The 14,847-nt window shown below is 38.5% G+C and overlaps 1 protein-coding gene across 6 annotated transcripts in view; it reads left to right on the plus strand.

Moving 5' to 3' along the window:
• The window catches only part of MTM1 (myotubularin 1), a 154,586-nt gene that overhangs the window by 110,992 nt on the left and 28,747 nt on the right, over positions 1 to 14,847 (plus strand). For all 6 annotated transcript variants that reach the window (XM_045820475.1, XM_045820479.1, XM_045820480.1 and 3 more), the window contains 2 exons: positions 1,525 to 1,674; positions 5,421 to 5,609. In XM_045820475.1, coding sequence (XP_045676431.1) covers positions 1,525 to 1,674; positions 5,421 to 5,609 — 339 coding nt within the window. The remainder of the gene's footprint in view (positions 1 to 1,524; positions 1,675 to 5,420; positions 5,610 to 14,847) is intronic.

A 14,847-nucleotide genomic window follows, 5' to 3' on the forward strand; every position in this document is an offset into this window, starting at 1 on the left:
GGTATAGAACAGCTAGGAGTTTTGTGACAGAAGTTTTTCGTAATTATCATTCTAAAAGCTCTTAAAATAATTGGAAATTTTGTTGAATGACCTTTGAGAATCAAATCAAGCCCAGTTGCATTATATGAAAAGGCAGTGAATGTGAAGTCACAGAACCCTAGACTTGAAAAGAACCTTCTAGCCACCACCTTCACTACTGAGGATCTGGATTGATTTCTGTTTAGTTTTTATCAGTGGTGTGTACATTCATAAGGAGATTCGATGTTCTGGAGTGATAGTGTGGGAATATATCTGTAAAACACATGTTTGAGGTAGTATGTGCTATTGCTTCTAGAAATCAGCTTTATTGTTTTCAAAGTCTGCATATATCTCTCATTTTTAATGACTTTTGTTCTGGGTCAGTTATTGAAGCAGAAGGACTATCAAAACATTTTGCATGTTTTGGAGATCTCTGAAGCATTATGTATTAAAATATTTGTACCTTATTTTAGAGTGTTATTGACAACATTAAGACTTAATTCTTTAGGTCAATGCTTCTAGCTTGCAACAAAACAGTTCGTGTTTTTAAGATTGTATGCATAAATGAACTGTGGAAGTTATTTTGTTCTAGACTGCCATTACATTCCATCTTTTTTTCTTATAACTTTCTGATGGGACTTATAACTCTCTAATTGGACTCAGCATCAGACTCATCTGTTTGGTCTGTGGTCTATAGGGCCAGACCTAAAGAAAAGGTACAATGTCTGTCCCCAGCAAGTACCCACATAGTTTACTTTTGTGTGTCTATTTGTGTATTTGTGAGTATGGGGAGAGAATATTCCACCACCTCTGGCTCTTGTCTACACTAGATAAAATTTCATGGGTAGACGCTAGGGTGGGGTGTTTTCCATGTCTCTCTGTCCCATTAGCAGTCTCCTTAGACTACAAATGACTGTATTTCTCATACAACCTATAGGGTAATCACCAATCCCAAACAACCTGATTGAAAAAACTCTTAGGAGGTGGTGAAATGAGCCTCCCCAAGAGGGAGTTTCCTTTACTTCCCCTCTTTGACTTTCATCATACACTTAGCTTCTTTCTACTTTGCAGCAGACTGAAGCATTTACTCTGTTTTGAGTAGGAAGAGGGAGTTGCCTGATCTCTTTTCTATCCTCAATTAGACATAGAGTAAGATCACATGATATATTTTCTCTAGGGTTGGGGGGATACATGGGTGGGGAATGAACTTGGGTTTATCTTTATTGTACTAATAGTAAAGAATAGTTTGACATGAAATAAAGGAAGTTCTCAGATTCAAGAGAATCTTTATTTCCCAGTGACAGTTTAGAATTATGGAAGCCACCAGTGTTTTGTTTTGTGTTCTTATGTTGCCTGGATTATTGATTTGGCTCCCTTATTATAAATCAGTAGACCATCATTACACTGGTCAAAGAGGCATGTGCAAATTCTGCTAGAAAGAAGACCTGAGGTGAATGTAGAGATGAACTCATGCAGTATTGACTAGGACTTCCTTTTTTCCTGCAGGGCTTACCCAATCACCACTGGAGAATCACTTTTATTAATAAGTGCTATGAACTGTGTGACACATACCCTGCTCTCTTGGTAGTTCCATTTCGCGCCACAGATGAAGATCTCAAGAGAGTTGCAACTTTCAGATCTCGAAATCGAATTCCAGTGAGTACGGCAATTAATTGTTTGTCAAAGAGTGCATTTTATTCCATAAGAATGGGAATCAAGTAATTCGAGAAACACTCTTGGGTTTCAATCCAACAAATAATTATCAAGTGCTTCTGAGTGCAGAATGGGAAAAACAAGAAGACACTTGCCTTCCAAGAGCTGTCAATCAAAAACAGAGAATGAACACAAGTAATTCTTATGCAAGGGAGGATACAAGTAACACTAGCATATTTAAACCAAGTGCTAGGTGGAAGGAAAGAGGGTAGGACAGAGTTGTTGTGGTTTTCATCCTTGTAGCAAAATACCTGATATATGATAGACTCTTGATAAATTTCAGCTGATAAATGCTGGAAACAAGGTACTATCTTATGTTATGGAACATATAAGTACAGGCTTTTATGTATACTCATCTTTATTAGGATTAGTTTATCCTTGTCACATTTGCAAGGTGCCTTAATACCATTAGCAAACTGAAGCCAAGTGCAGATTATTCCAGACAGTATTTTTATGGTATCATTGGAACTAGTTCACAGAGTTCCCTTTGCTTCTTAAATATTTATGTACAAGTCACACTATCTACTCTGTATACATAAATTTTATTAACTAAAAATTTAGAGAATTTTTCCCTTCTACTTTTCAGATCCTGTCATAATAAGTACTTCTTTCAATTAATTTCTTCAGCACAAGGGGTTGAAGAAATTAATATTTAATGTTACCTTACTTTTAAATTCCAAGTCTAGATATTTTTATCCTTAAAAGGATATTTGTGTGAAACTTTTGTATACTGTGAAGGTAATGCAAATTCTAATTCTTAAACTTCACTTTGTTCTCTAATTATGAGTGTTTGTTCATATCTTCATGATATATAGTATACTTGAGAGTTTGTTCTTTAGCTCATTTTGTTAGAACATGGTGCTAAAGAAGTTAGAGTTACAAGTTCACTCCTCCTGTAATCTGGACATAAGACTATCAGTTGATTTCTCAAAAGAAACCTTGCAGGCAAGAAGGAGCTGGAAAGAAGTATTCCAAGTCATGAAAGTCTAGGACCTACATCCAAGATTACTTTATCCAGCAAAGCTATCATTTAGAATGGAAGGGCAGATAAAGTGCTTCCCAGATACAGTCAAGTTAAAAGAGATCGTCATCACCAAGCCCTTATTATATGAAATGTTAAAGGAATTTGTCTATGAAAAAAATCAAAACGATGAAGAGTAAAATGACAACAAAGTCACAAGTGTCAACAACTGAACCTAAAGAACAAAAACAACCTTAGCAAACAACTAGAACAGGAACAGATTCACAGAAATGGAGATCACATGGAAGGTTATCAGTGTGGAGGGGGCATAGAATGGGGAGAAGGTACAGGGAATAGGAAGCATAATTGCCAGGTACAAAATACACAGAGAGAGGTTAATAATGGTATAGGAAATGGAGAAGCAAAAGAACTTATATGTATGACCCATGGATGTGAACTAAGGGGGGGAAGAAGCTGGTGGGAGGGGAGGTGCAGGGCGGAGGGGGATAAAGGGGAGAAAAAAATAGGACAACTGCAGTTAATAGTATAATCAATAAAATATAATTTAAAAAAAAACAATTCATAAGAGTAGCATTTCTTAACATGGCATGGTGATTCTAATGTTAAATCTCCCAAGCAGAAAGAAGAGGTGTGGAAGAAAGGAGGGCACTGGTGGCATAGGGCAGTTTCTTTTGTATGACCTCATTTAAATTTAAATTTGATGAGAGTCTTTATCAAATAATAAGTCTGTTATATCTGTAGTGATTTGCTCCTGTAAACATGATCTCATATCAAATCAGCACGTTATATACCTTAAATTTACACAATGTTATATGTCAGTTATATCTCAATAAACCTGAAAAATTCATTTAAAAATAAACACATAAAAGTGATCTAATGTTTTTTATCTCCTTTGAAGCAAAGACTATAGGAAGTAGGTGGGGCAGGTTTGTTGTAGATTAGAATTTGGTGGTTGAGGAAAGGCCAGTGCTTTTCCCAGGACTTCAGGGGCCACGGTGGTGTTTTTTATTAAAAATTTTATTTTTATGTTTTAAGATTTTATGTATTTATTTTTAGAGAGTGGGGAAGGGAGGGAGAGAGGAAAGAAACATCAGTGTGTGGTTGCCTCTCATGCGCCACCTACTGGGGACCTGGCCCACAACCCAGGCATGTGCCCTGACTGGGAATCAAACCAGCAACCCTTTCGTTTACAGGTCGGTACTCAATCCACTGAGCCACTCCAGCCAGCGCATGTTTTATTTATTTTTAGACAGAGGGGAAGTGAGGGAGAAAGAGGGGGAGAGAAACATTGATGTGCGAGAGATACACCGATCGATTGCCTCTTGCATGCCCCCAACTGGCAACCTGGCCCGTAACCCAGGTATGTTCCCTGCCTGGGAATCGAAGTATCAACCCTTTGGTTTGTTTGCCAGCACTCAGTCCGCTGAGCCACACGGTGTTTTTAACTAGTCTCCATTATGGCACAAAGACACAATGAATGAGTATTCATATCATCATATAATCATTCTCACCAACCCATTGTCATTATTGTGCATGTCAATTTTTATGAATATCAATGGTTGTCATTTGTTATCATGGAGGAGGTGACTTGAAAAGACAGTTGTATTATTTGGCCTTGTATTAAGTGAACTCAAACTGTTATGCTTCTTTAGTTCTTATGTCTGGTTTTCATAGTTTTTCCTATCTAACTTTACGAGCTGCTGGCCAGCTTCTAGGTGCTAACTCAAGCCAGCCAGCCCTCTGCAGTTCACTGAGTCCTTTACCTGCATTAGTTCTTCCTTTGTCGTTCCAGCAGCACCACGGGATAGCATTACTCCCCATTTGATGAAAGAGGAGAGTGAGGCAACAAAGGCTGTGAGCTCAGTGTGCAGGTTAGAGCCACAGCAGAGGTCCACCACCCCAGAACCCAAGCTATTACCCAACATGCTCACCTCTCACCCCCCTCCCGCTTTTTTTTAACAGCTTTATTGAGGTATATACCACATCCAATTAAAGTGGACAATTATATAGCTTTTGGTGTATTACATTATTAGTTACCTTTTACAGTTGTTTTTTCTCATGTGCTGTGAACTGGAAAACCAGGTATCAAATGTACTAGGTGTGTGTATAAAATTAGAGAAGACAATGTGACTAAAGGCTCAAAGACCTCTCCTAGGAGCCAGGTATCCATGCTTCCTTGTGAGATTCTGAAGGTTCTTTTGACTGTCCTGACAGCTTCTTTGCTTCCCTTGAGTTATCTCCCCTCATGTTGGATTCTAGAATTGAGACTGTTGGGAAAACGACCTGCAGATATGAGTTGGTATTACAGAAATGTGATATATCAGAGGTGATTTCCTTTACCTCTCACTTTTTGCTTAAGTTGTTTCTTCGTGATGATAAATCCAGTGCAATTTACAGACTGAAATAATAGCAGACGCTTTCTATTTCCTTTAGGTGATTTAACACTTTTAGTTAAGCATTTAATTTCTATTAGATATGCTGCTAATTATGAAAGGACTAGTAAAGCAATTGGTTATTCTAATTGTTTCTTAATAGTGACATTGTTAAATGTGTGTTTCTGGGCACACACAATGAAGTCATAGGTGAATAAGCATTCCATTTCAGCAAAAACAGATTCACTTCATCGTGATTCTTAGTGCTTTATTTTTATAGTTTTAATTGTTTTGAGATTTGCTTTGATAGCTTAAAATTTCTGTACCAACTATAGGTACTGTCATGGATTCATCCAGAAAACAAGACAGTTATTGTGCGTTGCAGTCAGCCTCTCGTCGGTATGAGTGGTAAACGAAATAAAGATGATGAAAAATATCTTGACGTCATCAAGGAGACTAATAGACAGATTTCTAAACTCACAATTTATGATGCAAGACCCAATGTAAATGCAGTGGCTAACAAGGTGAGTATATATAATGACATAATAGAAACTTATATACAGCGTATGGTATTTCACATGAGTGTTTTTGCCATACTATGTCAACATGTGGGCTTAAATTAATAGTTAAACTTAGCTTAAAAAGGAAAACTAGTTCACTGAGGTAGAAAGTACTTTAATCACAAAACATATAAGTTGAACATATTAAAGTGCAAATAATCTTTAGGTAAATTAGGCGAAGTCTACAACTGTAATGAACTTGGGTTTAGGTCGAATCTTAGGGAAAAGTTACAATCTCTTTGGAGCTCTTTAGGCTGTTGATGGTCATTCTCAATATCTACTACTAAGATGTCTGTGAGGAGTTGTGGGAAGGTGTAATTGATAAAAGTTTAAATTTCTAACTTTATCAAACAGTCTCTTCACTGTACTCATCAATATGTACTCTCATTTCTCTAAACAGTTCAAGAAACGAATAGATCTATGTATATGAAGTTTATAACTACACACACAATGTTATTTTCAAAGAAGTATGTCTCAGTTGTCCTCATGGCCTTCTTAAGCAGAAAATGCCAATTGCTCCTGAAGTTGACTAGAATTGTCACTGTGAACCTCAGTGACTACATAGTGTTGCCTTCATAAGCTCTTCAGAGGCTGCAACAAGGTCTAAGGCTGTCTACCCGTACCCTAAATGACCCCAGATTGTGCTATGCTTTTTATGTTCAATTTTTCCTTTCTGTTTTGTTGTTTTCCTTCTCCCATTATTACCAGCTATCACAAGTGCTCACAAGTGCCCCTCATTCCTTATCCCCATTCTGTCTTTCAGATATTTTGTTTCTTGTCAGCTGTAGGTTTCAATTTCATCATCTTGGGTACTTGGCTTATCCCAAGGTCATTTATCTGGCATATTCAATGATTCAGAGCACAAGACAAGAACCTGAAAGCAAAACAAGTCCTTGAGCAGCTCAGACAGAAGCAGCAGCTTCCTTAAGGGGACCTATGACATCTGTCTATATACACATGTGAGATGGCATGTGTAGGGGTCTCCAATCACACAGTTGTGCGTCACACACACTGATTCCTGGAGGGCCTCTCTGCCCCTTGCATGCTCTTGGATCACCTGTTTGTTACTATAGGTGGTTTGTCTTCAGGGGATGAAAATAATATTGAAATTATATGCAAAGTAATCAGGAAGTGAAAGCAGAAAATTAAGTCTAAATATGAATGTCGTCTTGGGTTATCCTTAACTTTGTATACTTCTTTTCCTAAAATTCAGAATACATGTAGAAAATACAATGTCGCCCTGTATACATTTAGCCTGAAATAGATATAATATTAACATGAGGTATTTAGAAAACATTTTAAAATCTTAAAATGTATAAAATACATACATCATATTAACTCTAAAGCACATTGTTATAGTATTGGAATTCTTAAATGCCTTTTTAACATTCAGGAAATATGACTGTGTTTCTAGTCCCCTTAGGAATGAAGGGAAGGAAAAAAAATAAGGAAAACATCCTAGGCTTTAAAGATCTATGTTTCATTCTTTCTTTCAGTCATTTTTATTGTTATTCTATTACAGTGGTCCCAGTTTTTCCTCCTTTGCCCTCCCCTGTCCATCCCACCCCCTGTTCCCACAGTCAATCCCTACCCTGTTGTCCATGTCCATGGGTCATTCATACATGTTCTTTGTCTAGTCCCTTCCCCTTCTTTCCACCATTATCCCCATTCCCTCCTCCTCTCTGGTCACTTAAACACAGCAGAAAGAAAGAAAGAAAAGGAATTCCTACCTTTTGCAACAGCATGGATGAAACTGGAGAACATTATGCTAAGTGAAATAAGCCAGTCAGTGAAAGACAAATACCATATGATCTCACCTATAACAGGAATCTAATGAGCAAAATAAAGTAACGAACAAACTAAAACTACAGGCATGGAAACATGCATGATTCTTTTTTTTTCTTCCCATATTTGTTTTGTTTTCATCATTGTTCAAGTACAGTTTTCTGCCCTTTACTCCAATTCCAGCCCATCCAACCATCCCTCCCCACCTCCCTCCCATTTCCACGCCCCCCCCACGTTTTTGTCCATGGGTCCTTTAAATTTGTTCCTCTATACCCTTCCCATTCTCCCCTAAAATTCCCTCACCTCTCCCCTCTGGTCACCGTCAGCCTGTCCTCTATTTCAGTGTCTTTGACTATATTTTGCTTGTTTCTTTGTTTTCTTGTTTAGGTTCCTATTAAAGGTGAGATCGTATGGTATTTATCTTTCACTGCCTGGCTTATTTCGCTTAGCATAATGTTTTCCAGTTCCATCCATGCTGTCACAAAGGGTGGGAGCGCCTTTCTTTCTGCTGCATAGAATTCCATTGTGTAAATGTGCCATAGTTATTTGATCCATTAATTTACTGATGGGTACTTAGGTTGCTTCCAGCACTTGGCTATTGTAAATTGTGCTGCTATGAACATTGGGGTGCATAGGTCCTTTTGGATTGGTGTTTCAGGGTTCTTAGGATATAGTCCCAGCAGTGGAATTGCTGGATCAAAAGGCAGATCCATTTTTAGTTTTCTGAGGAAATTCCATACTGTTTTCCATAGTGGTTGTACCAGTGAGCAGTCCCACCAACAGTGCACTAGGGACGCCTTTTCTCCACAACCTCTCCAACACTTGTTATTTGTTGCTTTGTTTATGATGGCCATACTGACAGGTGTGAAGTGGAATCTCACTGTGGTTTTAATTTGCATCTCTCTGATAGCTAGTGATATTGAGCATCTTTTCATGTGTCTCTGGATCCTCTGTATGTCCTCCTTGGAGAAGTGTCTATTCAACTCCTTTGCCCATTTTTAATTGGGTTGCTTGTCTTCTTAGAGTGGAGTCATGTGAGTTCTTTATATATTTTGGAGATCAAACTCTTTTCTGAGGTATCATTTCCAAATATGTTTTCCCATACAGTTGGTTCTCTTTTTATTTTAATACTGCTTTCTTAAGCCATGCAGAAGCTTTTTATTTTGATGAGATCCCATTTGTTTATTCTTTCCTTTATGTCCCTTGCTCTAGGGAACATGTCAGCAAAAATGTTGCTGCGTGAAATATCTGAGATTTTCCTGCCTATGTTCTCCTCTAGGACTTTAATGTTGTCACGGTTTATATATAACTCTTTTATCCACTTTGAATTTATTTTTGTGTAAGGTGTAAGTTGGTGCTCGAGTTTCATTTTTTTGCATGTAGCTGTCCAGTTCTTGCCATACCATTTGTTGAAGAGGCTATTTTTACTCCATTTTATGTTGCTGCCCCCCCCCTTTGTCAAATATTAATTGACCATAGAGACTTGCGTTTATTTCTGGGCTCTCTGTCTGTTCAATTGGTCCATGTGCCTGTTCTTATGTCAGTACCAGGCTGTTTTGATTACAGTGGCACTGTAATATAGTTTAGTATCAGGTATTGTGATCCTTCCTACTTTACTCTTCTTTCTCAAAATTGTAGCAGCTATTTGTGGTCATTTATGCTTCCATATAAATTTTTGAACTGTTCTATGTCTGTGAAATATGCCATTGGTACTTTAATAGGTATTGCATTAATCTGTAAATTGCTTTGGGTAGTATGAACATTTAGATAATGTAAATTCTTCCAATCCGTGAACACAGTATATGTTTCCATTTGTTTGTGTCTTCCTTGATTTCTTTCCTGAGTGTTATGTAGTTTTCTGAATACAGGTCTTTTACCTCTTTGGTTAGGTTTATTCCTAGGTATTTCATTTTTCTTTTTGCTATTTCAAATGGGATTTTTTTTTCTTGATTTCTGCTTCTGATGATTCATTGTTGATGTACAAAAATGCCTTTGATTTCTTGATATTGACTTTGTTTCTCACTGTTTTGCCAAATTCATTTACTAGGTCAAACAGTTTTTTGGTAGAGTCTATAGGATTTTCTATGTACATATCATGACATCTGCAAACAGTGACAGTCTTGTTTCCTTCTTTCTGATTTGGATGCCTTTTATTTCTTTTTCTTGTCTGATCACTGTGGCTAAAACTTCCAGTACTAGATTGAATAGAAGTGGTGAAAGTGGACAGCCTTGTCTTATTCCTGATCTTAGTGGAAAAGATTTTAATTTTTTCCCATGGAGTCTGATGTTGGCTGTAGGTCTGTCATATATGGCCTGTATTATGTTGAGGAATTCTCCCTCTATTCCCACTTTGCTGAGTGTTTTTATCATAAATGGGTGCTGTACCTTATCAAATGCTTTTTCTGCATCTATTGATATGATCATGGGAGTTTTGTCTTTGCTTTTGGTTATGTGATGTATTACATTTACTCATTTGTGAATGTTGTACCATCCTTGCATCCCTGGAATGAATCCCATTTGGTCATGGTGTATGATCTTTTTAATGTATTGTTGGATGCGGTTTGCCAATATTTTGTTGAGGATTTTAGCATCAATGTTCATCAGCGATATTGGCCTGATGTTTTCTTTCTTTGTTGTATCTTTATCTGGTTTTGGGATTAGGATGATACTGGCTTCATAAAAAGATTTCGGGAGTCTTCCCTCATTGTGCATTTTTTTTCAATGGTCTGTGAAGGATAGGGGTAAATGTTTTGTAGAATTCTCCTGTGAAACCATCCCAGGGCTTTTGTGTGTTGGGAGTTTTTTGATTAGTGCTACAATTTCTTTTGCTGTTATTGGTCTGTTCAGGCTTTCTGCTTCTTCTTCATTGAGTTTTGTAAGATTATGTTTTTCTAGAAATTTGTCCATTTCACCTAGGTTTTCAAATTTCTTGGCATAGAGTTCTTGGTAGTAATTTCTTACAATCCTTTGTATTTCTGTGGTATCCCTTGTAATCTCTCCTCTTTCATTTCTGATTGTGTTTACATGGGTCTTCTCTCTCTTTTTCTTGATGAGTCTGCTTAAAGGCTTGTCGATTTTGTTTATCGTTTCAAAGAACCACCTCCTGTTTTCTTTGATCCTTAGAATTGTGCTTTTAGTCTCTATGTCATTTAATTCTTTCTGATCTTGGTTATTTCCTTCCTTGCACTTGCTCTGGGCTGTCTTTGTTGTTGTTTCTTGAGTTCTTGGAGACATAGGGTTAGGTTGTTTGTTTGAAATGTTCCTATCTTTTTTAGGTATGCCTGTATCACTATGAACTTCCCTCTCAGGACTGCCTTGGCTATATCCCATAAGTTTTGGGTTGTTGTGAGTTCATTTCCATTTGTTTCCAGAAACCTTTTGATTTCTTCCCTAATTTCATTCTTGACCCATTCATTGTTTAATAGCATGCTATTTAATCTCCATGATTTTGAGTGTTTTGGGGTTTTTCCTCTTGGGGTTGGTTTCTAGTTTCAGTCCCCTGTGATCCAAGAATATGCTTGGTATGATTTCAGTTTTCTTGAATTTGTTGAGTCTTGTTTTGTGTCCTATCACGTGGTCTATCTTTGAAAATGTTCCATGTACATTTGAAAGGAATGTGTATTTAGCTTCTTTGGGATGGAAGACTGTGTATATATTAGTCAAGTCCATTTCAGCTAGGGCATTGTTTAATGCCTCAATATCTTTGTTGATATTTTATTTGGAAGATCTCTCCATTTTTGACAGTGGGGTGTTAAAATCCCCCACTAAAATTGTGCTGCTGTCAATATCTTTCTTGAAGTCCTCTAAGATTTTCTTGATGTATTTGGGTGCTCCTGTGTTGGGTGCATTTATATTTACAATGTTCATGTCTTCTTGGTGGATTCTTCCCTTGAGTATAATGAAGTGACCTTCTGGGTCTCTCTTTATGGCCCTTTTTTGGAAGTCTAGTTTGTGTGGTGTGAGTATTGCTACCCCAGCTTTTTTTTTTCCTTTCCATTTGCTTGGGAAATTTGTTTCCAGCCCTTCACTTTCAGCCTGTGTAGGTCTTTTATCCTGAGGTGGGTCTCTTGTAGGCAGCATATATGTGGGTCATGTTTTCTTATCCAATCAGCTATTCTATGTCTTTTGATTGGAGCATTTAATCCATTTATGTTTAAGGTTATTATTGATAGGTACTTATTCATTGCCTTTTATGTATGTGTGTTCCTCTCTCTCTCTCTCTCTTTTCCTCCCTTTCCTTAAAGCAGTCCCTTTAGCATCTCTTGCAGAGCTGGTTTGGTGGAGGTGTATTCTTTTAGACTTCTTTTGTCTGGGAAGCTTCTTATTGAGTCTTCTGTCTTGATTGAGAGCCTTGCTGGGTAAAGTAGCCTTGGTTGCAGACCTCTGGTTCTCATTACTTGGAATATTTCTTGCCATTCTCTTCTGGCTTGGAGTGTTTCCATTGAGAAGTCAGCTGCTAACCTTATTAGGGCTCCCTTGTATGTTACTTCCTGTTTCTCCCTTGCTGCCTTTAAGATCCTCTCTTTGTCTTGGTCTTTCGTGATTTTAATTATGATGCGTCTTGAAGTGGGCCTCTTTGGGTTCCTCTTGATTGGTACTCTCTGTGTTTCCTGGGTTTGTGTGACTTTTTCTCTCATCAAATTAGGGAAGTTTTCCATCATTAGTTTTTCAAATAGGTTTTCTATCCCTTGCTCTTCTTCTTCTCCTGCTGGTATGCCTATTATATGGATATTATTACATTTCATATTGTCTTGCATTTCTCTTAATCCCTCTTCATTCTTTCTGAGCCTCTTTTCCTTTTCTTGCTCTTTCTGGGTGTTTTTTTCTGCTCTGTCCTCCAATTCACTGATCCGATCTTCTGCTTCATCAGTCCTGCTTTTCATTCCTTCTACTGTGTTCTTCAGTTCAGAAATTGTGTTCTTCATTTCCTCTTGGCCCTTGTTGATAGTTTCTATTTCCTTTTTCATGTTGATATAGTTCGCAGTGAGTTCATTGTAGCTTCCCTGTAGTTTGTGGTAGGTCATTGTGAGCTCATTGAGCTTCCTGATAATCATTGCTTTGAACTCAATATCTGATAGTTGAGTTGCCTTTATTTCATTTAGCATTCTTTCTGAGGTTTCCTCCTTTCCTTTCATTTGGGGATTGTTTCTTTATCTTCTCACCGTTTATGATACTCTTCTTGTTAGTCTCTGTTTCTTAAATTGATCTGTTCTGGTTCCCTGGGTTTATAGTGTTAACTTCTGTGGTAGAATACCTGTGAGATTCAGTGGTGCAGTGTCCTTCATGTATCCTAGTGTTCACAGCTTCCCCCTACTCTTTTTTGTGATCAGTTGGAGGGGGAAGGTAAAATGGTTTAAGACAGCAAGAGTATATTCTATGATACTTACAGTAGCAGCCAGTAGAGAAGAGCTAGGAGATCCTTTGTCTATATATAGTGTTAACCGTGATCTTCCACCCCACTAGCCATATTTTAGAAAGGATGGAAAGAAGATAAGACTCTTATTGGGGAGGAAAAGATTGTCAGATCTAGAAAGCAGTGAGGCTGTGGGAGGTCATATTCTGAGGTAGGGTGATTGTAAAAAATAGTAAATAGGTTTAGTGTGTAAGAGAATAGAGTTTACTACTGTAAGAGAGTTCAGGAAACTGAGAAGTGGGATGAGACCTGGGAGGGGTGTTGTGTAGTATTTATAATTGTATGGAATAGATCTTATTTACAGTAATATTAGAGCAACCATCATATGGCAGAATCTATGAGATCTAGATAACAAGAATAGGGAGTATAGAATCTTGAGTAGTTTACTAATGGAACACAAATGAAGGACAGTAAATTAGCAATACACTATCAATGAGATAACAGGGGAAACCTATCAAACAATACAGTATAAGCAGCCAAGCAAAGAAGACTATACAGAAAGGAGTACCAAAATACTATTAAAATAAAAAATGTAAGTATAATGAGAAAAGGATAATACAGATTTGCAGTGACTTGCAAGTTTAACAAAAAAGGGAAAAAGCAGAAGATGGAATGAAGGGGAAATAAATTTGGAAAGGACAGAATAACACTAGGATGAAAGGAAGAGAAGCATAAGGAATTGAGAGATATAAAAATAATAAGAATTAATATAAAAAAATTAAAATAAGATAAAATCAAGCAATTAAAGAACAACAACAAAAAAAAACCTCTTGTTGGTTTCTAACTGGCCAAACCAGTTTTTTTGGTCTTGGTGGCTTCAGCAGGCTGAGGGGCGATTAGAATGCTTTTCACCCTTCCCAGTCAGTCTCTCAAGTACTGTCCCCAGGGCTAGCCGCATGCTCTCCCCAGAGCAGGTCTGGTGCCTTTCCATAGGGCCCTGGGTGTGGGTCTGAGTGCTCCCAAACCGCCTCTCCAGAGCCCACTGTGGCGGGCTCCTGGGCTCCAGAATACCTCAGAGCACCTGTGTGTTTTCTGGGTTCACAGTGTAAGCTCTGGAGATCCCAAGGGTGCGTGCACTTCACGGTGTAAGCTTTGGGTATCCCAAGGGGTCATGCACTTACCCTGAGTTCACCACTGTGGGCTACAGGATCCTGTGAGATCCCATGCCTTTTCTGTATTCAGGGCTGTGGTGTCTAGGTCTTCCACAAAACCACACTATCTCTGGGTTGGTGGTACGGGTGCACAGCCAGCCGGCCCTTGGTCGCACAGGCTGGGGTACTCACTCTTCCCAGGGCTATGCATGGGTGCTCGCAGCCCCTGTGTGATTGTCTCTCAGTCCTCACTCCACTCACTGTGCCTTCAAGCAACAAGGCCTCCCCTGGTACTGCTCAATCCTTGTTTGGCCAGGGAGGGAGCGGTTGACCCCGCTCTCTCCCAAGTGCCCTGAGGTAGACCCAGGAGCACTGGGCCTGGGGGCTGCAACCTCCCTGGTCCGTGCGCTGATCCCTGGGCTCTTCTTATCCTGAAGCAGTTTCTTTACTGTCTGGTTTTTCAATGTCGCTATAATTTTTGATGTCCTATTTTCATAAATGTTGTGATATTGTTGGCTCCTTGCTCTGTTCCTCCGTAGATCGGTTAGTTTCTCTCCCATGCGTAGGGGGGCATTGAATCTGCTCCCTCCTACCATGCCGCCATCTTCCTCCTCCCGCATGATTCTTTTAAAAGTACATTCAGGTTCCCCTCCTCCCTTGGCTTTGTCTCTCCCTTAGTCAGCTATGTCCAGAGCAACAGGTCTTTGGACCCTTATGTCATCATACTAGGCAGTCTGGGTTGTTTTATTGTGTTGCAAAAAGAAAACTGAAACTAATATTTTAAAACTAACCAGAGATGGAGAATTTGCACTTTTGAAAATTCAATCTATGCCTGACTAATAGATTTTATCCTCTGACTTCTGTTCTCTTTGGACCTAATTGTTCCTCCTTTGTGGATATTTAGATATTCACA

This window comes from Phyllostomus hastatus, unplaced genomic scaffold (assembly GCF_019186645.2).
Source record: "Phyllostomus hastatus isolate PE091 unplaced genomic scaffold, TTU_PhHast_1.1 phas_scaffold_397, whole genome shotgun sequence".
Taxonomy (NCBI): Eukaryota; Metazoa; Chordata; class Mammalia; order Chiroptera; family Phyllostomidae; genus Phyllostomus; species Phyllostomus hastatus.